This window comes from Nanorana parkeri, unplaced genomic scaffold (assembly GCF_000935625.1).
Source record: "Nanorana parkeri isolate BGI_ZX_2015 unplaced genomic scaffold, ASM93562v1 scaffold25, whole genome shotgun sequence".
Taxonomy (NCBI): Eukaryota; Metazoa; Chordata; class Amphibia; order Anura; family Dicroglossidae; genus Nanorana; species Nanorana parkeri.
This window is the reverse complement of record NW_017306293.1, coordinates 1,003,795-1,028,925: the sequence shown is the minus strand read 5'-3', so window position 1 is coordinate 1,028,925 and position 25,131 is coordinate 1,003,795. Positions and strand designations below refer to the sequence as shown.

The 25,131-nt window shown below is 45.0% G+C and overlaps 2 protein-coding genes across 3 annotated transcripts in view; one reads left to right on the top strand and one right to left on the bottom strand.

Moving 5' to 3' along the window:
• Positions 1-1,688: 1,688 nt before the first annotated feature.
• On the top strand, positions 1,689-17,466 carry TAF6L (TATA-box binding protein associated factor 6 like). Its single transcript, XM_018565399.1, has 11 exons — positions 1,689-1,779; positions 4,946-5,099; positions 7,520-7,606; positions 8,235-8,385; positions 8,477-8,527; positions 8,605-8,699; positions 10,912-10,986; positions 12,883-13,100; positions 13,694-13,826; positions 13,928-14,056; positions 16,767-17,466. Exons 2-11 carry the CDS (start codon positions 4,953-4,955, stop codon positions 17,400-17,402), a joined length of 1,722 nt encoding a protein of 573 aa, XP_018420901.1. The 5' UTR covers positions 1,689-1,779; positions 4,946-4,952; the 3' UTR covers positions 17,403-17,466.
• Positions 17,467-24,305: 6,839 nt separating this feature from the next.
• TMEM223 (transmembrane protein 223) overlaps positions 24,306-25,131 on the bottom strand; it is a 7,133-nt gene continuing 6,307 nt past the window's right edge. Inside the window, exon 2 of one of the 2 annotated variants that reach the window (XM_018565599.1) lies at positions 24,306-24,617. In XM_018565599.1, the coding sequence (XP_018421101.1) occupies positions 24,328-24,617 (290 nt within the window). In that variant the 3' untranslated portion in view covers positions 24,306-24,327. Of the gene's footprint in view, positions 24,621-25,131 lie in introns of both variants that reach the window. The other variant, XM_018565591.1, reaches the window with a different exon arrangement.

The following is a 25,131-nucleotide window of genomic DNA, read 5'->3' as shown; positions in this document are numbered from 1 at the left end:
GACATCGCATCGTATTTGCATCGCTCGAGCCGGCTGTCAAATTGAAGTCCCACCCACCTCCATGACGTGGCCAGATGACGTTCATGCGCGGAGCCGCGCTGAGGATGCCGTCGACGATCTGCTCAAGGTCCTACCTGGTGGATTCTTTACATGCAGCACGCAGGACGGAAGGAGGTCACATGAGGCTGAGCGAGCGGAGCAGGGAGGAGAGCTCAGTCTCCTGTGACAGCGCTGTCTCCACCCACACACCACTCTGCCGCACTATGATAGGCAGCTGAGCGGTGTGGGAGAAGAGATTACGGCCGCTCACAGCGCTCTTCTCTCGCAGTGCTCGGCCGGCTGTCACTTTCTCTCCTCCCCGCTGGGACACAGAGCAGCGCCCGGCGGGGGGGGGAGTTATGCACTGATGTATCGGCAGCAAAATGGCACTTTCTGCATTTAGCCAAAACTGCCATTTTCGGCCGATATGTTTCCGCGGCCGATATATCGGTGCATCCCTATTATTAATCATACATTGTTTGGGGCTGATGCAAGCTAAAGTGTGTGCGTTGGTGCTGGTCTGAGGTCTGCTGTGCGTTGGTGCTGATCTGAATTCTGCCATTTATTGGTGCTGATCTGAGCTCTGCAGGGAATTGGTGCTGGTCTTAGCTCTGCTGTGCGTTGGTGCTGGTCTGAACTCTGCTGTGCGTTGGTGCTGGTCTGAGGTCTGCCGTGCGTTGGTGCTGGTCTAAGGTCTGCCGTGCGTTGGTGCTGGTCTGAGGTCTGCCATGTATTGGTGCTGATCTGAGGTGTGCAGGGCATTGGTGCTGGTCTGAGTTTTGCTATGTATTGGTGCTGGTTTAAGGTCTGCAGGGCATTGGTGGTGGTCTGAGGTCTGTCACTTTCTCTCCTCCCCGCTGGGACACAGAGCAGCACCCGGCGGGGGTGGGATGCGCCGATGTATCGGCAGCAAAATGGCACTTTCTGCATTTAGCCAAAACTGCCATTGTCGGCCGATATGTTTCGGCGGCCGATATATCGGTGCATCCCTATTATTAATCATACATTGTTTGGGGCTGATGCAAGCTAAAGTGTGTGTGTTGTTGCTGGTCTGAGGTCTGCCTGCGTTGGTGCTGTTCTGAGGTCTGCTGTGTGTTTGTGTTGGTATGAGGTCTGCTGTGCGTTGGTGCTGGTCTGAGGTCTGCTGTGCGTTGGTGCAGGTCTGAGGTCTGCAGGGCATCATGTAAAAAAACTGTTTTTTTAATGAAAGTGCAGTGTTTAGGGCTGGTCTGGAGTTTTAAGGTAATACTGAAACATGGATCACACTAAAACTGCAAGTCCAGTTTCCTTTTTTAGTACATGTAAATATATTTTGTGTGTGCAATAGTTATTAAATTTTTTCACTCACAGTTGTGCTGCTAATGGCAAGTTAAACACATTCAAATAATTAGTGAGTTTAACTTATTATTAGCAGTACAACTATGAGTGCAAAAACTGAAATTTACTAATACTATGGTGCACTATTGTTCAATGGCACTCGGTTGTTTGATGGTCGCAAAAATGGCACTCGGTGTGTAAAAGGTTGCTGACCCCTGCTCTACAGGCACCATCACCAAACCCAGCCAGGCACAAAGCCTCAATAATCCACTCCAGCCCGCTGATCACATGACTTCAAGGAGGATGAACGACACACGAATGCTGACCAATCAGCGATGTCTACGCCCAGCAGACAGGAACAGCCGAGCTGTAAGGCGGCGGGGAATGTAAGTTGTGTAGTCGGGGAGGAGAGGACTTTACTCGGTGAGTTTCTGTCTCATCTTTGATCAGTTATCCGCAGAGCGGAGATACGACAGGGCGCCTAAGTTGCTTGACTGTAGAAGTCTTGGAGTGATGCACGCAACCGCAATGCTTGTTGGGAGATGAGCTACGTGATTACGTCAGAGAGAGGCGAATGGGGATGTGGTGTTAGGGGCGGCAGTGCTGTATGTGAACCGTACACTGTATATGTGATATCACGGTGGGGTCATTCTCTGGTTGTGTGTGGACTGAGAGGCGAGAGCTGCTTTCTATAGCCTCAGAGACTTGTAATGTCACCTCATTGGGAAGTAGTGCTGAGGACCTAAACCTGAGAGCAGACCGTCACTTGAGTTCATATATGTGTTGTTGGACTTTACTGCGGTCTGAAAAGCGAAGCACTGTGGATGGTTTTCAGAGGTGTTTGAGCGGCCGTGTTCCGGAGGCATATTCCATTGAAATACCTACCATGCTGCAACTGTGTGCCAAGCATTTGGCACCTGGCAGTGCAGTGGGCTAGGGCTGCAACCAGTGGCGTCAAGGGGTGTGCGGCCGGCACCCGGGTGACACTAAAATGACAGTCATTTTGGTGTCACCTCCTCTAAAAAGTCGGGCACTCGGTCATGGACCAAGGGCCCGGCAGTGTCAGGAGAGAGGAGGGGACCCGGTGGCATACCTCATCCTGCCGCCAGCAGGCATCAATTAGATGACCGCGCATGTGTGATGACATCACAGTGGGGTGTCACCCGGTCTCCGTTCTGGGTGACACCCGGCCTCGGGACACCCCTGGCTGCAACAATTAATCGATATTGAGAATAGTTTGCAACAATTCTCATCATTGATTAGTTGGGGGTAGAGTTTTTTTTATTTTATTTAATACAACCAATTGATTAGTTGAAAAAATAATTGTGCAACAAATCAATTATGAAAATAATCGTTAGCTGCAGCCCTACAATGGGCCCGTTGTCTTCAATGGGTGCCCTTGGCATGCGGCTTGTCCACCTAACAACTATGACATGCTGAGTAAAAGTTGCTGCACCATGGAACAGATCATGACAGGCATGGCAGTGTGTATGAACCCCTTTGGCTGCCATGGTAATGTGTATGTAGGCATTTGGGAGGCGGTAAAAATGTGGATCAATCGCCTGTTTTTACTGCCCCTTTGCCACCAGTGTGAACATAGCCAAAAAATAAAAAATTTCAGCATTCTTACTCCTGCACTGCAAGGGTTAACTGCTCATTTTGGTCTAGGGGCAAAAAAAAAGAAGGTCCTCAGTCTGTGTGCTAGACAGGTCCCTGCAGCCTCTTCTCCCCCAAGCCCTGGTGGTCTAAGGACCCGTGACATCATCGTGACTAATGTAGGTCCAGATGCGAGGACGCCGAGGGACATTGCACCTCCAGAGTGGAGGAGGTGAGTGGTCGCCACCACAGGACCGAGGATCGGTGAGTGTGTTTTCTTTCTATTCGCTCCTAGGCCAAAACAAGCAGTTAACCCTTGCAGTACGGGTATAAGAATGCCGAAAATGTTTATTTTTGGTAGCCCCACTGCAAAGGTTCGTTTTAATAAATCCTGGAGTTCTTCTTTAATGTAGAGAGCCAGTGAAATGAGGGAATCAAAGGAGCTGCCCGCAGGTACATTGATGTCTGACAATTTCTACAAAGAACTTAGGGAGGGGGTTAAAGGAGAACTATGAGGTGAGTGATTTTTACTCAACCTCATAGTTCGAGCCGACGTGTGACAATGAAACTGTCACACGTCATCTCTATAGATCGGAAAGTGAGCGAACACATACCGTTGCTCGCTCACTTCTCGATCATGTCCCTGCAGAGAGCAGTGACTGTCACCCACGGCTCCCTGCAGGGATTCCCCCTCCACGATCCTCCAGCGCTGATTGGCGGAACAGATGGGGGAGGGGGCGGGTACTGTTGGCTCTGCCTTTAGATAGGCAGAGCCAGCTGTCAATCACCCAGCTGGGTGGATCTCGACAGCAATGTTGGGATCCGTTCCGGCTGTAGCTTGCGGTATACTGAGCTTAGGGTAACGGGAGGACGCTAGTTTGTGTCCTCCCGTGACCCTTAGGAGAACTATGGGGAAAAACACTTACCCCATAGTTCGCCTTTAAGTACATTAACACGCATCTGTATGATTTTGTTGCAGATTTTCGCTCATTTACTGTCTGGTGAATCTGTTGTCAATGTGGCAATAGGTGAGGGGAAATCTTTCTAATGGAGCCCTGAAACGCAGTGAACACCTGCATGGGGTCCTAATCCTTCCCCACTCCAGCCATACTGCAACACTAGTCTCACCAGAGGCAGAAAATGTAACACCTAAAATGAATTTGTAAAGCAGTGAAGGTGACTTTCACCAAACATTCACTGGTGGTGAATCAATTTCGGTCATTTAAAATGTGCCTGGAAGATTCACCCGCATGTTTGGTAAATGTCAGATTCACTTGTTTACAAATATGCCCTTTAACCTTGTAAGGAAATAATTGTGTAGCCTGTGACCGATCAACATTGGGACTTGTCAGTGAAGGTTCTTATTCATCCAGGTCATGATATATCTGTAAGAAATAAGACAAGGCAACTGGACTTGCTGTATTTTTCTTGAAGACGTTTCACTGTTCATCCGACCAGCTTTCTCAATTCAGAATGACTTGTACAAACAATTTTTGTACAAGTCATTCTGAATTGAGAGAGCTGGTTCGATGACCAGTGAAACGTCTTCAAGAAAAATACAGCAAGTCCAGTCGCCTTGACTTATTTCTTACAGATATAACATGAGGATAGTGTCTCTTCAAACTGTAATATGACCAGTATACGAATTAGTATATCGCGTCCTATCGTCGCCACACACGCCTGTCTCTGCTCTTATCTAAGGGGGAATTCTGTCTATCATTTGGAATAATCTGAACCATTTGCTGGATTTTTGTTCCTGATATTGAGTGAGTGAGAGACTGGTGAGGTTCAAGGCAGCCATAATGGATTCACACCAAACATTTAATTTTAGGTGTTACTCTCTGACGATCAATGATTGCTATAGAATAATTTATTTGGCTTATGTTAAACGTCAGATACATTGAGAGGTTTTCTAGAGTATATATTGTAGAGATACATTGTCTGCTCAGCATACTGTCTACATGTATATAAACAATGTCCTTGTGGTTTGCAGTCCTGGGATGTCTCACACAGAGGACCGGCGCTATGTGGAGCTGTGTCAGGATTCAGTTCGTCTGACTGCAGAGAGTGTGGGCCTAGAGATCCCGGATGAGGTTGCTGCATTGCTGGCAGAGGATGTATGTTACAGGCTACGGGAAATCACTCAGGTATATAAAGAAAGTGTTTAAGTGGCAGACGTGGCATGCTATGAGCGGCATTTAGTCACTCATTTTAAGTCTATGAAACATCAGTTATTATTGTGATTGCCTGTGCTCCACTGCACCCTGGGCTATATATTGTATTGTTTAAAACATTGATGTGTCTGTATTTGACAACAAAAATAAATAGGTAAAGCAAACCCTTTTTTGGGGTTTACTTCTCTTTTGGGTCATATGAGTATATTTACTAAAGCACTCCTGTGCCCCAAAGTCAGCAGATAGCAGCAGGCTAATGCCTGATATTTGCTGACAACGCAGAGCTGCACCACAGCTGGGATGGATCAGAATCCACCCTGGCTGCCACAGTGACAGAGCCAGCTGTGCCCATCTCCTCCCCTGCCTGTCCCTCCAATGAGTGCTGGTGGAACAGAGAGTATTGTGGGAATCCTTGCAGGGGTTAGTGACTGAGAGTCCCTACTCTCTGCAGGGAGGAGACCATGAGTTGAGCGGTCAGCTCACGGTATAGAGCCATCTTGCAACATTTGCAGTGTCCCATTCCAGCTCTACGTAGCAGTTAAGAATAAGTTTTACTCTCCCCACACTTACCCTTTCGTTGCATATTTATATGCTCACTAAATTGGTTTGCCAATAAATTGTAAATGTGGCCATCTACTTTTCATCTAAGAGTGTGGAAGCATTCAAGAAACGCTTGGACGAGTTCCTCGGAGAGTTTCTATCTGCTCCAGTTTTTATAACCCCCCAAGTAATTTACCAAAGTGATATATACCCCACTCAATAATGTAGTGAGGTGTATTGGAAAAATCGGTTAAATTATATTTAACAGCAGGAGCAATGAGAGCTTTTATCACTTGCAGTTCTTCTGCATAGTTTAAAGGAGAACTATGGGGAGAGTGAAATGCACTTATCCCCACAGTTAGAGCTGATGTGTGACACTGCAGCTGTCACATGTGGGCTCTAAAGATCGAGAAGTGTGCGATCGCTCAGTTCACGATCTTCTCACAACAGAGAGCATTGACTGTCAGTTCCCTGTTCCTCCAGCACTGACTAGAGGGACCGACGGGGAAAGGGGCGGAAACAGCTGGTACTTGCTCTTGAGGGGCAGAGCCAGCTGTTAATCAGGTAGCTGCAGCTATTTGCTGAGTTTTCAGTCACAGGAGGACATTAGTAAATGTTTTCCTGTGACTCCAGGGGTGTGGAATTCCTATCGCCCGACGCCCGGGACAGGCAGTTTCGGGCGCCGGGCGAGTAGTTTTTTAATACATTCAGCCCTGCTCCGGACAAGCAGAACTAAATGTATATTGTGGAGCCGCCACTCGTTTTCATACAAGTGATCTAATCAGATCACTTGTATGAAGCGAGAATCGGCGATCCTGTCCGCCCCCCCCCGCGCCGTGGTTTTCGGGGGTCCCCCACTCCTCTGGTGGACCCGTCACCACGGCACGGGAGCTCGCCATAGAGCCCGCAGAGCAGACAAAGAACTTCCTTTCTTCGTCTGCTCTGTGCTATCACTGAGACCATGGCGTTGTAATCACAGCGCCCTGTAATCACAACGCCACCTGTCTCGGCTGTCAGGAACTACACAGAACATCAGTTCTGTGTTGGAGGGCAGGTTCCATAAAGAGAACCTGTCACCTCCAAACTATCACATAGAGGATTTTAACACCATATGTGATAGGAATAAAATGGGGGGGAAAAATATAATTAAAACCAACTCCGCTGCCCCTGCCATCTGCATACAAATAAACACACGCATAGGAAATTGTGTGTGTTGAGTCCTGCTGCCATTTCACTGTGTGCCATATTGTGGTACCTGGGCAGCAGAACTCTCTCACACACACAATGTGCATTAAAGGGTAAGTTCACTTTCCCAGGTAATACGGGAAAATGGAATTACCCGATCAAATCTGGCCCTGGACTCTAAAGAGAACTAACACCAAAAAGGTCTCTTTTTATACTTGCTCCCTAGGGGTAGTTCACACCAAGTGCATTCCAGGAACAGATCAGTTACAGAACGGATCAAATGTATTCCAATGGTATTTTGGGCTCTAGTTCACAATGCAGCGTTCAGTTCCAGAGCATGTAAAAAAACTGCAGCAAGCCCTATTTTTCCTGCTCTGGAATGCATGCAAACGCATCAAAAATGCAAGCAAACGCAGTGAAAGCCCATTTTACAAAAACGGCCCGGAACGCGTAAAAAAGTGTCAAAACACACTGCACTGCTTGTGCAGAAACTCATGCGGATCTGGTCCGCATTAGGTGTGAACAAGCCCTTAGTTTTCCTATGAGGTTTTTGTTTTTCATTTTACTAGTTCTGATGGAGTCCCCCAGCTGTTGAATGTTTTGTGATTTTGTTTGCTCTGCACTTTCACAGGCAATGTTGGTTCTAACTTTTTGTCTTTCAATCTCAGTTTACTGCACAGTCGCTCAGGCACTGTAGGCGACGAAGACTGACCGTAGAGGACTTCAACCGTGCTCTTCGCTGGATTAATGTTGAGGTATGTCTAACTATATGACTTTTCATTTTAAAATACACTTTCTAAGTACTGACTCCTTCTTACTCATGTGATAGAGCTCTGCCAGTCAGCTCTGAACTGTGCCTCACATGGATCCCTCCAGTATGAGCTGTGTGGTTGGCTCTTATGCAAAATATCTTTATGTGCAAAATAAGCTTTTGATAAGCTTCAGCATGCTGGATGATGTGTGGTGGTGCTTGTAGCTTCTGTTGTGGAACATATAGCTCGGAAATCACAGTGCTTTGTTTGCGGAGGTGTGAAATATGTAATTGCTGTTCTCCGTCCTTAGACCACTTGAGAACTGCTGGAGGATGGACCCTTTCATGTTACCAGGGCTTACAGCTAGCCTCCTTAATATTGATGATTGGCCAGGGATGTCTCTAGATGGCAGGGTGGGGAGTCCAGAAAATACAAAATGTTTTCTGAGTTATGTAAAATTGTTCCATGTGTTGTCATCCCAACGGCATATCATACAGTTCAGCATAATCCGTACAGGAGCCATGTGTGTCAGTTACTGGCCAATGTGTTCAGAGCTACCAAACGTGATGATAGCATTGACTTGAAAGAATAAAGCTGAATACTTTTTAGTTAAACGAAATGCTTCTTTCAGCCAGTGTATGGCCACGGATCACCTGATCCAGTTTCATTTCGAAGTGTCAGAGATGGTGATTGTCATTGTGCAGAGGATCGTGATGTCAATCTAGTGGAACTGGCTTTGGCCACAAACATTCCGAAAGGGACAGCTGAGACTGCAGTGAGGGGTAAGAAATCTCTATTTACTAAGTTAATACAAGTTGTAAATGATTTTTTAACTTATTATCCATAATGCCAATCTTCCTTTTTTATTTTCAGTCCATGTCTCTTACCTGGATGGAAAAGGAAACCTGGAGCCTCAGGGCACAGGTAAGTGTTTTTTATGTATTCTTCTGCACATCCCACCTTTTTATATATGCCTGCTAAATCATATTTCCTCCCTCCAGTTCCTGCTGCGGTCTCTTTATTAACAGATGACCTACTAAAATATTATCAGCGTGTGACAAGAGCAGTGCTGGGGGATGATTTACATCTCATGAAGGTGAGGAAAGCTATAAAAACAGTGTGCAGAGTTTTTAGTTAGCATTTTTTAGAGGTTTAGACGATCTCAAATTAACGACCCCATTCTCTCTCATAAATGTTTTGTTTATTTGTTGTCTCAACACAATGCATGTCTTTGCAGTTAAGCTTGTCCAGTCCCCGTTTTCTCCTAATATTTCTATGGGTTATCATTTTCAATATTAACCCCTTCGTGACTGACGACGTACAGTGTACGTCGCCAGCATCGGGGCTGTTTAAACAGACTCCCGGCGACTTTTGCCGCCGGGAGTCTGTTTATTTTATAGTTATTTGTTTTTATTTCTAGTAGGGTAAATATAAAATATTAATGTCAATATTTTCACCCAGCAAGTGGAGCTATAGGCTTCTTTTTCCATGTTTTGCAAACTATCTCTATCCACTTTACTAAAGGAATCCTGTTTACAGTGCTGAGTAGCTCACTCTGAAATTTACGTACACTGCTGATTAAACCAGAGCAGTTACTTACACCCCTGCTCTCTTCCAGAGGCTTCAGGCAGACAGCGTTGAAGCCATTATAGTTTTTCTGCAAGAGAGCACTTTGTCTTTAATACATGTGCCTTATTTCTTCCACATTCATTTTATTGAGTTTTACAGTAAGATGATGAATTTAAAAAAAAGGTTTCATTTGTTAAGCTGCACTGTCAAAAAAACATAATTTGATTGTCTGTTAAGCCACAAAGATATTGTTTTCATGTTAAGGCTTTATATATTACATATTCATAGTGCCAGACATGGGTACACAGGCGATGCACTGAAAACAGTGGCAGGCTTGAAGTCAGTGACACCCGTGCTATTGTTTAAGGGAAGAGGAATACCTTGCTAAAATTTCCAGTCTCTTTACTCATCTTGAATGCAGTAAATTTTGTTATTGAATTTATTCAATATATGAAGTGGATTACTGTAATTACTGCAGTTGGTCATAAACTAATTGTGGATGTGTGTTATAAACCCCCGAACATAAGGGAAGAGGATGAGGCTCACCTACATTGCCAAATAGAAATGGCTGTGAAGCAGGGAAATGTTGTTATGGGTGACTTCAATTATCCGGACATTGATTGGCCACATGGAACCGCTCATTCTATAAAGGCTGGCCGTTTTCCTAAACCTGTTGCGGGGCGATTTCATGGATCAGATGGTTGATGTCCCAACCAGGAAGAATGCTACACTAGATTTATTAATCTCCAATAATGCGGACCTAGTTGCAGACTTAGCGATTAGGCATACATTGGGTAACAGTGATTACCTTTTAATGTTGGGTACAGAAAAGAGAAGTGTGTTGGTTTGACAAGAACGCTAAATTTCAAAAAGGCAAACTTCAATAAGCTGCGTCATCCAGTGTTTGACACTAAATGGGACAAATTATTTCTAACAATGAACACTGACAAGTAGTGGGATTGTTTTAAGAATACTTTGCATAATGCCATTAGCAAGTGCATACCATCAGGCTTGACAACCCCCTATGTGATAACAATGAAAGTAAAGCAAAAAAAAAAAAACAGTTTTAAAAAATATTAAATGAAATGTAAAAATAATATTTTTTTAAAAAGTCCCCCGCCCCTGCGAGCATGCGCGTCTTCACATAATACGCGTCGGGAGCGCCTACATACGAAAACGATGATCACGCTACACATGTTGGGTATCGCCGTGCACGACGGCAATAACTCTAGGGCCAATATTTATGCGCATCTCTAAACTGATGGCCTGTAGGGGCTTTTTAAGCGTTGTCTATGGGTTAGATTAAAATCTATCGGGCATTAAGGGGTTATAGGTTCAGCTGCCTGTGCCTGTTAGTCTTCTGAGATTATGATTGGGATTTAGTGATGTCACTACTGTGCTGCTTTTTGTAACCCTTGGTGGTGGCTCGGATATGAGGAAGCAAATGGCTGCCTCCACACAAAGACAAAATGCAGAAAAAGGCATTGTAAGTCCGTAATGGGGACAGGTTCAGCTGCAGGTAGATCACAGGCAATACGGGTGACTAGCCCTTTGTTGTCTGTGTGGCTTTTTTCTTGTGCACAGCTTCCAGAGTTCAGTTCCCCTTCAAATCTGAACTGCATTTTGGTTGCACTGAAAGTTGAAATAAATCAGATTACCGTTAACAAGTATGCAGGTTTTTATTTGTTGTATTATGCTTCTCTCATTGATTTCCATGTTTGTCCCTCATTCTCATCCAGGTGGCTCTTCAGGATTTACAGACTAACCCAAAGATTGCAGCTCTGTTACCTTATTTTGTGTATGTTGTCAGTGGGGTAAGTATGTTGTAATTCACAATTATGTACCGATAAATACAGGGGATGGACAACAAATTCAGAAACACCCAGTATAAAAGTCCTAAAGATTGCTAAGGCAGCACAGATCAAATGGCAGACAAGAAATAGATTCCTAACTAAAAAAATGTGCGCCCATTCATGAACCTATTCATTTAGGCTCAGGGCCTAAATAGACTGCTATGCATTGCTGACAGTCTGGGGATATTTTAGATGGATATGTATTATTTGCTTAAAGGAGAACTATGAGGTGAGTGCTTTTCACTCACCTCATAGTTCTAGCCGACCTGTGACAATGAGACTGTCACAGGTCGGCTTAGTAGATCGGGAAGTGAGCGAACACATACCGGCGTTCGCTCACTTCTTGATCCTGTCACAGCTCTCTGCCGTGACAGGGGAGGGGCTGGATTCCCCCCGCTCCGCCAGCGCTGACTGGCGGAATGGGGGAGGGGGCAGGGCAGGTACAGCTGGCTCTGCCTCTAGATAGGCAGAGCCAGCTGTCACTCACGCAGCTGGGCGGATCCACACATAATTGTCGGGATCCGCTTCAGCTGCGGCGTCTCAGTATACCGCGAGCAGTAGCTTGCAGTATACTGTGGCGTCTCGGTGTACCGCGAGCTACTGTGGCGTCTCAGTATACCGCAAGCTGTAGCTCGCGGTATACTGAGCTTAGGGTGACGGGAGGACGGTAGTTTGTGTCCTCCCGTTACCCTAAGGAGAACTATGGGGAAAAGCCTTTATCCCATCGTTCTCCTTTTAATGTGCCATCTAGGGCTGCAACTAACGATTATTTTCATAATCGATTAGTTGACCGATTTATTTTTTCGATCGGTTAAAAAAACTATTTCCATTTTTTTTTTTAGTTCATCTAATATTATTATTCAGTTAAATATTAATTATTTCATTATTAACTATTTGTTGTTAAATATTATTGATTCAGTAAATGTTACTTAAAGTGACATTAAACCCTCAGATTTTTTAACATAAACCAATACTGTAATGTGTGCCTTACTGTAATCCATGGTAGTTTCCCTTCCTTTTAAATCTGTATGTCTTCTCATGCTTGGAGAGAACTTCCCTTTTCAGCTCAGGGCCTCTTCCTGTAGTGCTGGCTCAGGTTACAACCTATAGAAACGTATACACAGACACCGTTTGAGACAAGGCAGTCTGCTGAAAAGGGAAGTTCTCTCCAAGCATGAGAACAGATACAGATTTAAAAGGAAGGGAAACTACCATGGATTACAGTAAGGCACACATTACAGTATTGTTTTCTGTTAAAAAATCTGAGGGTTTAATGTCACTTTAATGGACAGATTAATTATTTCCACATAGCGCTCATCCCTGGCTTATGTCACAGAAATTCAGCCTGTTCACAGTCCACCATGAGCAGCCAGAGGAGGGGGCTGAGCCATGGGGAGGCCGCGGGTCCCGAACAGGAACGGTTAGTCCTGGGTGATGCCGGAAATCAACACTTTTCCCTGGGAAGTCCCTATTCATCCCGTTGACAGTCCACTATGATCCTCCAGGGAAGGAGGCTGAGACATGGGGGAGGCTGCCCGAACAGTCAGTCTGCTCCTGGTTCGGGGCTAATTGCACTATATTGCCGCTCCGCCGGGACTCCTGAAAACTTTTCCCTGGGATGTCCCGGCCTTTCAATAGCAAGCATGCGAGTGAGGAAGGGGAGCCCAAGTAATTGATAACAAAAGGCATCTATATAGCATAGGGGACAGTGACAGGTAACACAAGCAAGGATTGGGAGCACATACATTTATTTGCAGTTATATTAAAATGCTTCAAGAAAGCTTTACATTTTCTTTGACAGGAATTCTGCCTTAATGCTTTTATTGATACCCAACCTTGTTCTCCATTTTCTTTTAGGTTAAGTCAGTTAGTCATGATCTCGAGCAGCTGAGCCGCCTGTTGCAGTTGGTGAGGTCTCTCCTGTGGAACCCCTATCTTTATTTGGGAAGTTATGGATACAGTCTCATGCAGAGTGTATTGTACTGTGTGACTGAGCCTTTAGCTGCTTCTATAAACCCACTTAATGACCACTGGACTTTGCGAGACTATGGCGCAGGATTGTTGAGTTGTATTTGGTAAGGCCATTAATGCATATATAGCTATCCTTTTATTCATATTTACATAGGCCACATGTATCTGAAACTTAAATTGGTAAAAAAAACTTGAGCCTGTCATAATGTCAAAGGACCTTGGTTTCTGGAAATAAACACCTTCCACCCAGCTACTAAGGCCCACCTCAACCAGTCAGCAGTTGGGTGTGGGAGTCTCATTGGATTGTTGAATAAGTGGGGCTTAGCTGCTTCATGGGCAGATGTCAAGAGCCTTTCCAGAGAATAGTCCTGGGATCCATGTGCTACTTAGGCCTACAGAGAACTGGTTAAGGATTACCAAAACACTGTTTGTTCTGTCTGATGACCTCAAGCTTCTATCTGTAGTTATACTCATAGGTTTGCATGTTTAGCGATTAGTTCCTGTGAGTAGGAATGTCTTCATTATGTGTACATATAGGCTGATTTGACTTCCATGAAAGGTTTGATGCACCCAATTTTATTTACACTAGTAAGTGTTCTTATGGTGTAGTCCATATAGCAATACAAAGGTAGATGAAAACTGTACTGTATGCTTGCCGTCAGAATTGCTGAGATCTTGCTCCTTTCTTTCTCTGTAGGACACACCGAGATTTAGCCGGCTCGCTGTATACTCAGGTTTTGCAGTCTTTGCAGAAAGTTCTGGGAGATCCCGTACGCCCACTCTGTTCCCATTATGGAGCTGTTGTTGGTCTTCATGCTTTAGGCTGGGAGGTAACTTATGTGAACTATGGCAGTGACATTCCAAAGAGGCGGAGAATATTGTGATAGGTGTAAAGTTGTGTAACTCCGTTCTCTTCCTGAATCTCATTTAGGCAGTAGAGCAAGTATTGTATCCTTTGCTTCCAACCTACTGGGCTGGGCTACAGACTGTATTAGATGATCACTCCATGTCCAATGCACAAGTCAAGGCTGATGGTCACAAGGTCTATGGAGCTATCCTGGTAAGTTAAGAAAACTAAAAAAAAAGGACAGAATGAGTGGGATTTGTAAGTGAGAAATGGTAAAAGGCTACTGCCATAGGGATCCTTACTATCCATCTACTGGATATACAAATGTGTGCATTGAACCCATCCAAAACTAGACTGCATCTATACAGACATTTGTCTTGCTGTTAAGCACCTAATTATCATTTCCATAAAAGCAAAAAAACAAGGCCAAACTGGTATAGTGTTCGATGACTGAATTAGAGTTCCCCCAACGAAAACATGTTCACTGTTAGATCTTCATTCAAGAAAAATTTTCCACCCTGGTCCTTTGATTTCTTTCATCACTACAATGAGAAAGGATTGGCAAATTGACCCCATTAACTATTAGCAAGAAAAATGAATGTTCCAATTCTACTGGTGAATAGCCAGCATAAGGTTAAAGGCCAACATCTGTCAGACATGCTGTCAGCTCCTGCTGAACCTTACCCTGCACTAGAACTCTGTCACCTTAGGACAAGTGAAAGCTGATGGCAGTTATGAAGTGCAGGCACCCAGAAGTGTACAGGCCTACGTCAACTTTTAGTATGCTGTGCTGCTCCTGATGATCAGGCGTTCTGACAGACAAGGTAGCCCCAGAAGTGTCAAAGCATTGTCAGACGGGCCTGGCCAAAGCAGAGGATGCTGAAAGCTGGGTGCCAGCACATCATACCTACAGTCCATGTACCCATCTCACTCGGAGCCACTGTCCCCTCCCTCCAAAGGGTGCAACTGGTGTCAGCAGATGGCAACCGCAGTGATGCACAAAGAGGGAAATGTGATGCACATTGAGTGATCACTTGTTTGCCTGATGAAGGGGATCCTGTGAGACCCCGAAACATTGCACTTAGTGTTTTGCTGTGCAACATGTATGTGAATAAATAGACGTACTGCATTTACTTGGAGTGCCGGTGTCTTTTCCCACTTAATGCACATCATACCTGTCACAAGCTTTTAGTATTCAACAGGGTCCCTTTAAATTAGTTTTATTCAAACTACCACATTGTGTTAACACACACATTACCGCATCATGCAGTAGGACACTGTGGTGCCATTCATCTTGAACTTCGAATAGCGCCTCAACACACATCCAGGCAACACACCAGCTTAACCAGGATTGTTGCATTGCAGGAAAAAGCAGCATGACCTGCATTCTTCTGTTGAGGTGCATTACAGCCCATTTATTTTGAATAGGCTGCCTACCGCCATACCCCTGATTGCACAAAAATGCATGTGCTGCAGTAAATTGCATTCAGGTGTGTATGGGCCCTTAAAGGGAATGCACAGTCTTCTATTGTTTTTGTAGATTTGTATGTGAAAGAGGTCGGATAGCTGCAAATCTTTTTGGTGGGTGTTAATGTTTTAAAAAAAACCTTGTTTGCACATACATTTTTGTGTTTTCTATATGTACATGGTGCAGCCACTTTTGCTAATTTCATATGCAGGTGCTGTTTCCCGCTTTGCAGTGCTATACCTACTGTGGTTGTGCTTTTAGGCCTGGTTCACACCTGTACGTTTTCTAGCATGTTCAACGCTCTACGAACGCTCAAACATGAAAGTCCCATTGTTTTCTATGGGTATGGTTCACACCTTGCCGTATTTCAGCCCGTCTGAACGTGCTACAAAGCGGCCTACGCCTGAAAAGGTACATGAGCTTCTTTGCGGTGTTTTTGTTGCGTGTTTCCATTGGGATACAGCCAAGTAGCCCTCGGAAATGTGCGAATCGTGGTAAAAACGCACGACAAACGTGCATATTCAATACGCCTAGGTGTGAACCCTTAGGCTGGGTTCACACCTAAGCGTATTGAATATGCGCGTTTGTCGCGCGGTTCGCAGTAAAAAAAACGCGCAACAAACGCGTGTTTCCGTGGGCTACTTGGCTGTATCCCAATGGAAACGCGAGACCATGTACTTCTTTGGGCGTAGGCCGTTTTGTATCGCGTTCGGACGGGCGGAAATACGGCAAGGTGTGAACCAGACCCATTGAATACAATGGGATTTAGATGTTTGAGCGTTTTGTCGAGCGTTGAACGCGCTACAAAACGTTCAGGTGTGAACCAGGCCTTACTGTTCCCCCCCCCCATGTAAGTTTGTAAAGCTGACCATACACAGATCAAATTTTGGCGGTTTCCTGCTGAATTGGTCAAGATTCAATCCGCGGGTGGCCCTTGAAGGAGACATGTGGAAAATTGTCAGCCAAACAGTGACTGCAGCCAATCAGCTGCATTCACTGTTCGGGTATTCTGACAGTAAAAGGCGCGCTGGCTGGCAGAATACAAAAGCCAGCAAGGAAAGATCCTTCCATCCATGCTCTGAATCACCACAGGGCTGAACTAAAAAAGGTGCCTCACTGAAAACAATGCACTTCCCATGGGACTATTGCAAGCAGTGATTGCAAATTGAGTGCTTCCTTTCACCAATTGGCAAATCTATAAATTTTCTGTTTTTTAATCTAACAATAAATATACGGAAGGAAGAACACATACAAATGTCAGCCATGTAAAATATTACTTTCAGATAAACACTTAAGAATACATGAAATAAAATACTTTCCTTTTTAATAAATACAAAATATATTTTTCTGGGAATAATGTTTGTACAGCTTTAATGTCACATGATCAGGTTTTCATTTCTGTAAGACGCATGTAATGAATTAGTCACACCCAATGATGTATTGCTGTGTTTTCAGGTTGCTGTGGAACGTCTCCTTAAAATGAAAGCTCGCTGTAGTGAATCAGATAAAGACTCGCCCCCACAATCTTATCCGTCCTTGACTTCTGCACCCAGTGTGTCCTTGCTGGAGATGTACAATGAGTTGTATTGCTTCTTTGGAGATAGCTTGGCTGTGCGTTTTGGCACAGGAGGAACAACCTTGCAACCAGAGATGATTCCTAAAGGTACACAGGAGCCAAAAAAGGAAGGTACTGTGGAAGGGATACGGAAAATGCCACAGCTGACAGCTCACGGGGAGGAAGAAGTGACAAGTACAAGCAGGCCAACTCAGCGTCCTCCTCAGATCTCGCTTGCATCTGCATCTCGCCCTCGTGGAGGTTCAAGGCAAGGACAAAGGGTGCTAGGTGTGAGAGAAGCATTTCAAAGAAGTAGACTTACTCCACGTGGTTCCCCCCGTTTCACCTTTCTTATAGGAGGGAGACAGGCAGGGCGAGGGGGAGGCGGACGCAGGTTTCAGAGTGTCTTCCAACTGCATACTGGACCTGGGGCCACAGCCAGCCGGTATGCTCAAAAGCTACCTATGATTGGGCGAGTGGCAAAAACTGGATGCAAAGGGATGCAAACAGATTTGTCACTTTATTTGCCTCTGTGATGCTGGCAGTGAGGCTAGAAGGAGGTTTGTCAAAAAGTGAGTTATGTGGAATGTATTGTATCTCCTGCCTTTGTGTCAAAGTGGCAGCGTATGTTTTCACCGGGCAGCGTTTGTAGTGCTGTATGAGGTAGAACATGAGCTTATGAACATTGCTACCTTCATGTCAATAGTGCTGAATTTTATGAAGGTGTGACAACGGACTCTTTTTAAGAACATTTGTATTTGTCACGTATGTTTTTACAGGCATATAGTGCCATCAAGAGTTTAGTTTGACGCTCTTGTTCTGCTTTCACATCTAGGCTGTGCTACGGTGCAGTCTAATCGTTCCATCACTGCTATCAACTTCCATGATGTAGCAGTGAGTGTAGGAAAAGAAACAATACAGCTTATAAAACTGATCATGTGATCTCCTATTAGTTGTCTTTTTAAAGTGAATATATACTTTATGCATACTGGCAAAGGTAACAAGTTCACTTTAAGGAGCAATTTTTATTCCTGTACTTGCCTTCCCCAATCCAGCACCAGACCAATGTAGGGCTATATGGTGGAACAAGGGCCACCTTGCCTCTCTGCAATGCTTGGTGTCTGAATAGCCAACCACAAGGCTGGAGCTGTAAGGTGTGCATAACCCTGTGTTAATTTCTAGTTGCTCGGCTAATAAGATACTTGAACATCCCACGTGCAATGTGCATGTTTCACTTTGCCCAGTATGGTAAAGCATACAGGTTCACTCAAGGTTAATAAGTGTAACCTGTAATGAACGCAATACAGGGGCTGCCACTATGGAACGCCTTCTAAAATGCCAGTTGCCTGTTATGAATGCTGGTGGGACAGAATAACTATTTAGAGTCTCTGACCAAAAATAAGTAAGCAGATCAGGAAAGTCAGTATACTTTCTTATACTATGTTATGAATAGTATGTTTAGTCTCTGACTTGCATCAAGCCGGTAACTAAAAAAACAAAAAGTTCAGCATTAGCAGTCTCTGTGCTTACCATATGACAGGTTACTGTAACACATCTGACCTCTGCCCCGAGGCAGCCAGGTATCGAGCCTCCATAACCTGTGATCTGTGGTAGTAAGCAATAAGAGTTTGAACAGGCTTCTCATTTATCTACTTTGTAAAAAAAAAAAAAACTTAATTGGCTAACAACATAATGTGTACAGTAAGAACAGTATTATTCTCCATTCATAATGAAAGCATTAGCCATTTTCATTCAGGAGCACTAACCTAATTCAGATCAAAGGTTGGTAACTTTAGTGACTATATCAATCTATTACATTTGTCTGTTTGTTTCAGGAAATAAAGTCCAACTCCAGGCACACCCCTTTCCATAAATGTTCACTTCCTTGTAGCCCTTTATGTAGTTTTGCCTTTACTGTGAAGTTACATAGGTTGAAAAGAGAGACAAGTCCCTCGAGTTCAACCCCCTAGAGACAAGAAAAGGAAAGAAGAAAAACAATGCTATGCCCACAGTTACCCACTGCTGATCCAGAGGAAGGCAAAAACCCCCTCTTAAGCATAGTTCAAGTTGCTCCAACAGGGGGGGGAAAAAAAAAATTAAAAATGAATTCCTTCCTGATCCCATAAGGCAATTTGATATTCCTTGGATCAACAATGTCTGGTGCTTAATATATCTATAAGAACTCAATATCGAGTAATATTATGTGCATTTAGGAATACATCCATTCCATAGAACAAAAAAAAAACCCAGTGTCAAGACCGGATGCAGACACTTCAGTCGGTATATAGGGGCAAAATACAGCCACCTTTCCCTTAAGGCAAGTGCACTTACTCGACTGTCCCCAGGACTTAAAACTATATATTCTGACTGACTGTATATTGTTGCACATGGGCCCCAGGTAAAGAGCAGATGTACTCACTGGCAAACAGGGAGTATTGTAGGGAAAGGCTGTGGTGAGGACTGTTGGCAAGATATACAGAGGCTGGATTCAGGCATGTACAGACAGAACTTACCACGCACACGCTGAGGGGGTATGTGGCCAGGCTCAGCCCACCGCTGATGGGGAGGTGCTGAGGGTCTGTGGACAGGCTCATTTGCCCACAGCTAACAAAGAAGTCTGGGAGAGGTGCAGTGGCAACAAGCAACCACCAGAAGGTGCTGGGAGGCTGTGCCAAGCATAGGAGTGAGTATTAGACATGCTCCTAACTGCTAAGGGCCAACTACTCCTCCAGGCCTGTTAGCAAAGTTAGAAGTCATCCCACAGAAAAAAAAATGTTTGGGAGAAATACCCAATCTCTTATTAAACAAAGTAAGACTTCCAGTACAACAGTGAAACTTGCCAGAAGAATACTCCAGGATGTGAGCCCAATGATTACAATATGCCACAAACTCGGGGCCCAAAATTTAGCCCATGTTGGTAACCAGCGACTGAAAGCAGGGAGAAGAAAACATGCGTCGCGACAGGAGATTGGATGATTTGGACGAGCCCATGAAACAACTGTCAGGAGTCTAACCAGGACAGAGTGCCGTATCCTGCAGGACAAATCCGAAGCACTGAGGATACCCAAAATGCCCCATTCCTTTATACTATGGAGCAGACAAGGAGGCAGAGCGAAGGAAAGAAAGGCAGAGGACAGGCTGTAGTGATCCCATGGTGCCACCAGAGAATTCACCACTCCTGCCAGAGGCATCCTGTACCTAAATCTATCAATCTCTATGTTGAACTTGGAGGTCAAATGATCTACAGCAGTGGTCCCCGGGCCGCGGCCCGCGGATCAAATGGTACCGGGCCGAAGGCGAAGCAGCGATCCCGACTCTGCTCTGCCCAGCTCCGTGTCACAGACTTTACTGCGGTTCATTGTAAAAATCATTCCGCCGCAGGTACCAGAACACTTCCAGGTAGAGAACCCATCCCTTGGATCCAGATCCTGACAAGGTTGGGATGTGCAAGCCTGTATTTTCTTTGCAGTGGCAAAACTTCCTTTTCCTCCATGGGGAATTATATAATTGTCCAACTCGATGGGGGTACCAATTGGAAGGTAATCCAAACAAACAATCGTCTAAGCTGAAGCCATGAATAATGCTTAATGTTAGGCAGGACCTGCACCCACTGTTTCCACAACAGGTGGACATCCAGACAACCGGAAAGCCCTGAGAGCACAGTAGGGTTAGTACCAAGTAGGGTAGGGTAGCAGGAGAAAAGCTGAACGGTAGGGCCACCACAGCAGAAGCGCTGGAGACCCAAAGCTAAGAAAAAGATCATGCTGGCAAAAATTGAAACATTGCAGCACACTCCTAGATATTCACAGAAGCAGGAAAGGTAAGAATCCTCAGTAGTATGGGAGCTGCAAACATTGGTGAATAAGTTCCCTAAACTGTTATGCCACAGAAATCAGGGTTAAAACCCCTAGGTCCATGGAGGTCTGTTATCCGCAAGGTAAGAGAAGTAGGTGTGAAGGCATTAACATAGGTGGGAAGGGCAGAAGTCTAATCAGGACCCCTTTGGAACAACCACCTGCACCCGAGAAACAAGATGCTGGCTGCCCAAAGTATCCACAAAGACTAATCGTATCCCTTTCTTTGATAAAAGGTGGCTTCCTTCCATACTGAAGAAGACTAACCAAAAGGCTTGTAGGATTTTTAGTCCAAGGTTTGTGGGCAGATTTGGGGCCAGGTTTGGAATTGGCTATGGAAACGGAGGTCTGTGAAAGACAAAATAACTCATCCAGTCCAGGCAGAATCCTAGGCCTTCTCTGGTAGACTACACAAGCATTTCCACCCCCCAGAGCCCAGGCCAGCACCAAAGAGACACTGTCTTTCAAAGACTAGGGAACCAGATGCCTCTATAAGCTGGTTCTGCAGTCCATGCCTAAACCAAACATTGCCAACATAGTAACTAAGGGCTGCAGGTAAGAGATACAGACAAGACTGAGCAGTGGATCAACCTGCACAGCGTACAAGTTCCATCTGATGACCTCGCCCTAGGACAGTGAAGTCTGACTGACAAAAAACACCACTAAGGGAGGTCCCCTTATTAGGACCCGCCAGGGAGAACAAGACCTGGAAAGGAGCTCAACCGTTAGCAATGGGGGTCATAAAAAGGTAGGTGCACCTTCCACCGGAAAAGGCAAAGCCTGTCCAAGGAGGTACATAGTCAGAACCCTAGCAGAGTAGAACAATGTTGAAGTACTACTTCCTACAGGATCCATGCTTTAATTTGCTTGGGAAGAGTGAACCCTTTGCCACGGTGCTTACACTTCTCATAAAGGGGGTAGCTCTTCATATGTTGGGAGAAATATCAGAGGCCTATGACACCTAGAAGGAAATACCCTGAACGGGATCTTTAGAGGCCCAGCTTTAGATAAGGACTCAAAAGCAGCAACACCATAAACAAAACAGACAGGGATTCTACTGGAGAAGGCTTAGAGGCACACTAAGACCACTGCGACCATCAGCAACCAAATGAGAAATTATGCCCATAAAGCCATCATGACCCAGTGGAATCCTTGCAAGGCAGAGCCACAAAAGAGGCCCATCAAAGTAAAAGGGAAATGCAGAGGACAGCAGTCCAGTTATTCCTATAGGGCAGTGGTGGCGAACCTTGGCACTCCAGCTGTGCCAAAACTACAAACCTAAACATGCATCTGCCTCTGGGAGTTATGTCTGTGGCTGTCAGAGCCTTGCAATGCCTCATGGGACTTGTAGTTCCAAAACAGCTGGAGTGCCAAGGTTCGCCACCACTGCTATAGGGGCTAACACAAACAAACCAGTGCTGCTAAGTTGGATTACCAGGAAGCCAGGTTACAGGAAGGCTGACATCCTACACTGAGAATATTCACTGCCTGGATCTGTTACAGGACCATGGCCTCTGACAGAGAGGGCACACTATCTGGAACACTGACCCCACTTGCTGCATACAACAGTATACACCACCTCTGTGGACGGAAATGGGCCTGACATACTCCTGCAACTCTGTCACTGTGTTGCCTTGAGGAAGAGACCCTGAGTGGCTCCAAAACGTTGGCTTCTTGACTATGTGACGTAAATTTGTAATAAAACTAACTTTATTTGCATATTGAATTACTGAGTGCTGGTGACTTATCTTCAAATACTCCTACATCCAACACCGCAGGACACAGCTCCCCTGCAGGTGCAATAGGTGGCATAGTGTATGACAACCAGTGTAGAGACCAGCAGAAACAAACTGCCATCCATAGAAATTAACAGAATGTGAGAGGAAGTGACGTCATACACAGGTATATGCTCAAAGTCAACATGGCAGCCGCGGCTTTTGGTTCCAGCAGTCCACAAGTCACGGCCTTAATTTCTGTGTGACCCTGCAAAGGCTGCCAGGCCTGATGTGCAAGGCTGTCGCCCTAATAGCACAAAAGCCACCATGATCCCCCCAGAGCCCCAGGGAAGAAGAGTGATAGTGGAGGTGGAGACACCATCTGTTGCCATTAGTGACACCCACCAGGCAGAAGTAAGTGCACCCAAGCACCACCTGAACACACACGTGGGGATGAACGAACTGGGGAAAGAAGACAAGAGTAACGACAGACTACTTACAGCCACAACCCTGGGCTGATCCAGGATGCGTGGAGGGTACCGCTTCCCTGGACAAGTCATTTCTTTGCTGAAGTGGGGGCACTGTCAGTCTGCAGAACACTATGAAAGAGCAACGAGGTCACTCATGAGGAACACTCACAGGCTGCCCTAGGATCCAAGATGGATCACACATAGCTAGGGATCTGCATACACTTAATGACGGAGCTAGTGGGACTAAAAGGATTTTGATTATCCAGCCTGTCACCCAGCTCAGCTATTGATTGAAGGTTTTGAAGATAAACAAGAAAATAAATAAAAGAGCTTGGGTCCTTACTCCTTGACACTACGCTAAAAACTGAGCTGCCAGTAACAACAAAGGGGTTTGGCCATCAGCAGGAGCTGGCCCTGAACTAAACGTTTGTTTTTGTGCCTAGTGTCCTATTCCTGAACATGTGAGTGTGCCATGATGCCTTTCTACTGTTCTACTATTCCTGAACATGGCCCTATAACCCAATGGTTAGAGATTCATGATCTCCGCTGTGTCCTTCAATGAAAAGAAAAATTATTTATAAGGAAATACATTGCAAGAGTTTTTTTAATACACGATTTTTCTGTGCTTTACTTGCAATCTGTTCCTCTAGAACAGTGTAGTGAATTAAAATTTTAGGCGAGTAGAATTTTCTTTGAGCAGAGGTCTGAACTGCGGGTCCGAGAGAACGGTCACGCAGTACGCCGTTTAGGCTGCATCCATCCCACCAACCTTTGGTTGTCCCCCTTTAGAGCGCCCCTTAATATTATTCTCCCTATGTACCTTTGTTTACTACTAGTAGGTTAGGGGTGGGAGCGGGGAGGTGGACCAGACTACAGGAGTGATCAGAAGATACTTTTCCGTCCTCCTGTAATGCTGGAGAACACATTCAACGACTGCAGAGCAGGTAGACAGCTGGCATCATTGGTTGCTAGGATGCCAGAGGTCCTAGCAACCAATGATTGCAGAGGAGGGGGGCCTGCCCTGGGTTATGGCTGGCACTAATGCACTGGCCTTGGAGGCCAGCGCATCCACCGACAGTCTGCCATAACAGAGTGCAGGTCGGCGACCGCCACTTGGTCTGTGTCCGGACAGTGGTCCGCCATTTTGGGGCACCTCCTTTAGAATATGTTTTCTTTTTTCCCACCGTCATAGAGAGTCTGTAATGCAAGATGGGGCCAATGTATCTTAATTTTATAAATCCATCCACTTCTGTTTTGTACTGGAGACACACAGGCAGGACTAGTGTCCTTAGTTGCAGATTTGCTTTCCTCTGCTTTATTCTTACCACATTTGTTGTTGATTTACACTCACCACTCAATTCGCAAATACAATTTTTTATATATTTTTTTTCTACATAAGGCAGTTGTATAAAACAGATGATGTCACAAATTACGATATGCTCCCACTGTAAGATCAAACAACTTGGCATTGGAAACATGTCCTTGCTTGTCCAATAAGTAGTATAAAGGGCGCCCTTTGATCTTAAGTGGTATCATGGCAGGAACCTCAGAGCGATGAGCCATTGAAGAAATGTGTCTTAAAGGAAGACTAAACGATGAACTGATCCCAAAAACACCGGCAGTGACGAGGGTTACTTTATCTCCTCCAGCATGAAGGGTCACCAGGCTGACAGAGCGTCGGGAGAATAACAAACCAGCTACCATTACAAGGGTACCTAGAAGGAAAAGTAGACAATTCACAAAATGAGAAAAAAGAAAAACAATTGCAAACTAACTGACCCAATTTCAAATCAGTTTTTTCCCCCCATAACTGTGACAATGTAAGATATTAATAAAGAGGACCTGTCAGTGTGCCTTTGCTATTATATAGGGGGATTTTTATCCCCCTATATAATAGCAATAACAATAAGTGCAAAAAAATAAATATAAAATTAAAAAAAATAAAAGTAACATATAAAAAAGTAAAATAAAATAAGTCACAAATAAAAAAAAAAGGGGAAAAAAACCCCCCAAAATATTTAACTCCCCCACCCCCACGTTTACGCGCCTATAAACGTAAATACGCGTCCGGTGCCCCAGCGCGCAAAAATTACAATTGCGCTACACATGTTACATATCGCCGCGAACGTCGCAGTGAGAGCAATCATTTTAGGGCCATCAATCACTGATAACACTAAACTGATGAGCGGTAACAGCTTTTTTAAAGCGTCGCCTATGGCCAATTTT

Bases quoted from the DNA above. Each gene is read 5' to 3' on its own strand.
- TAF6L (XM_018565399.1), top strand. From the start codon at position 4,953: ATGTCTCACACAGAGGACCGGCGCTATGTGGAGCTGTGTCAGGATTCA. The intron at 7,607-8,234 runs GTATGTCTAACT...TGCTTCTTTCAG, and splicing joins TTCGCTGGATTAATGTTGAG to CCAGTGTATGGCCACGGATC. The intron at 8,700-10,911 runs GTGAGGAAAGCT...ATTCTCATCCAG, and splicing joins ATGATTTACATCTCATGAAG to GTGGCTCTTCAGGATTTACA.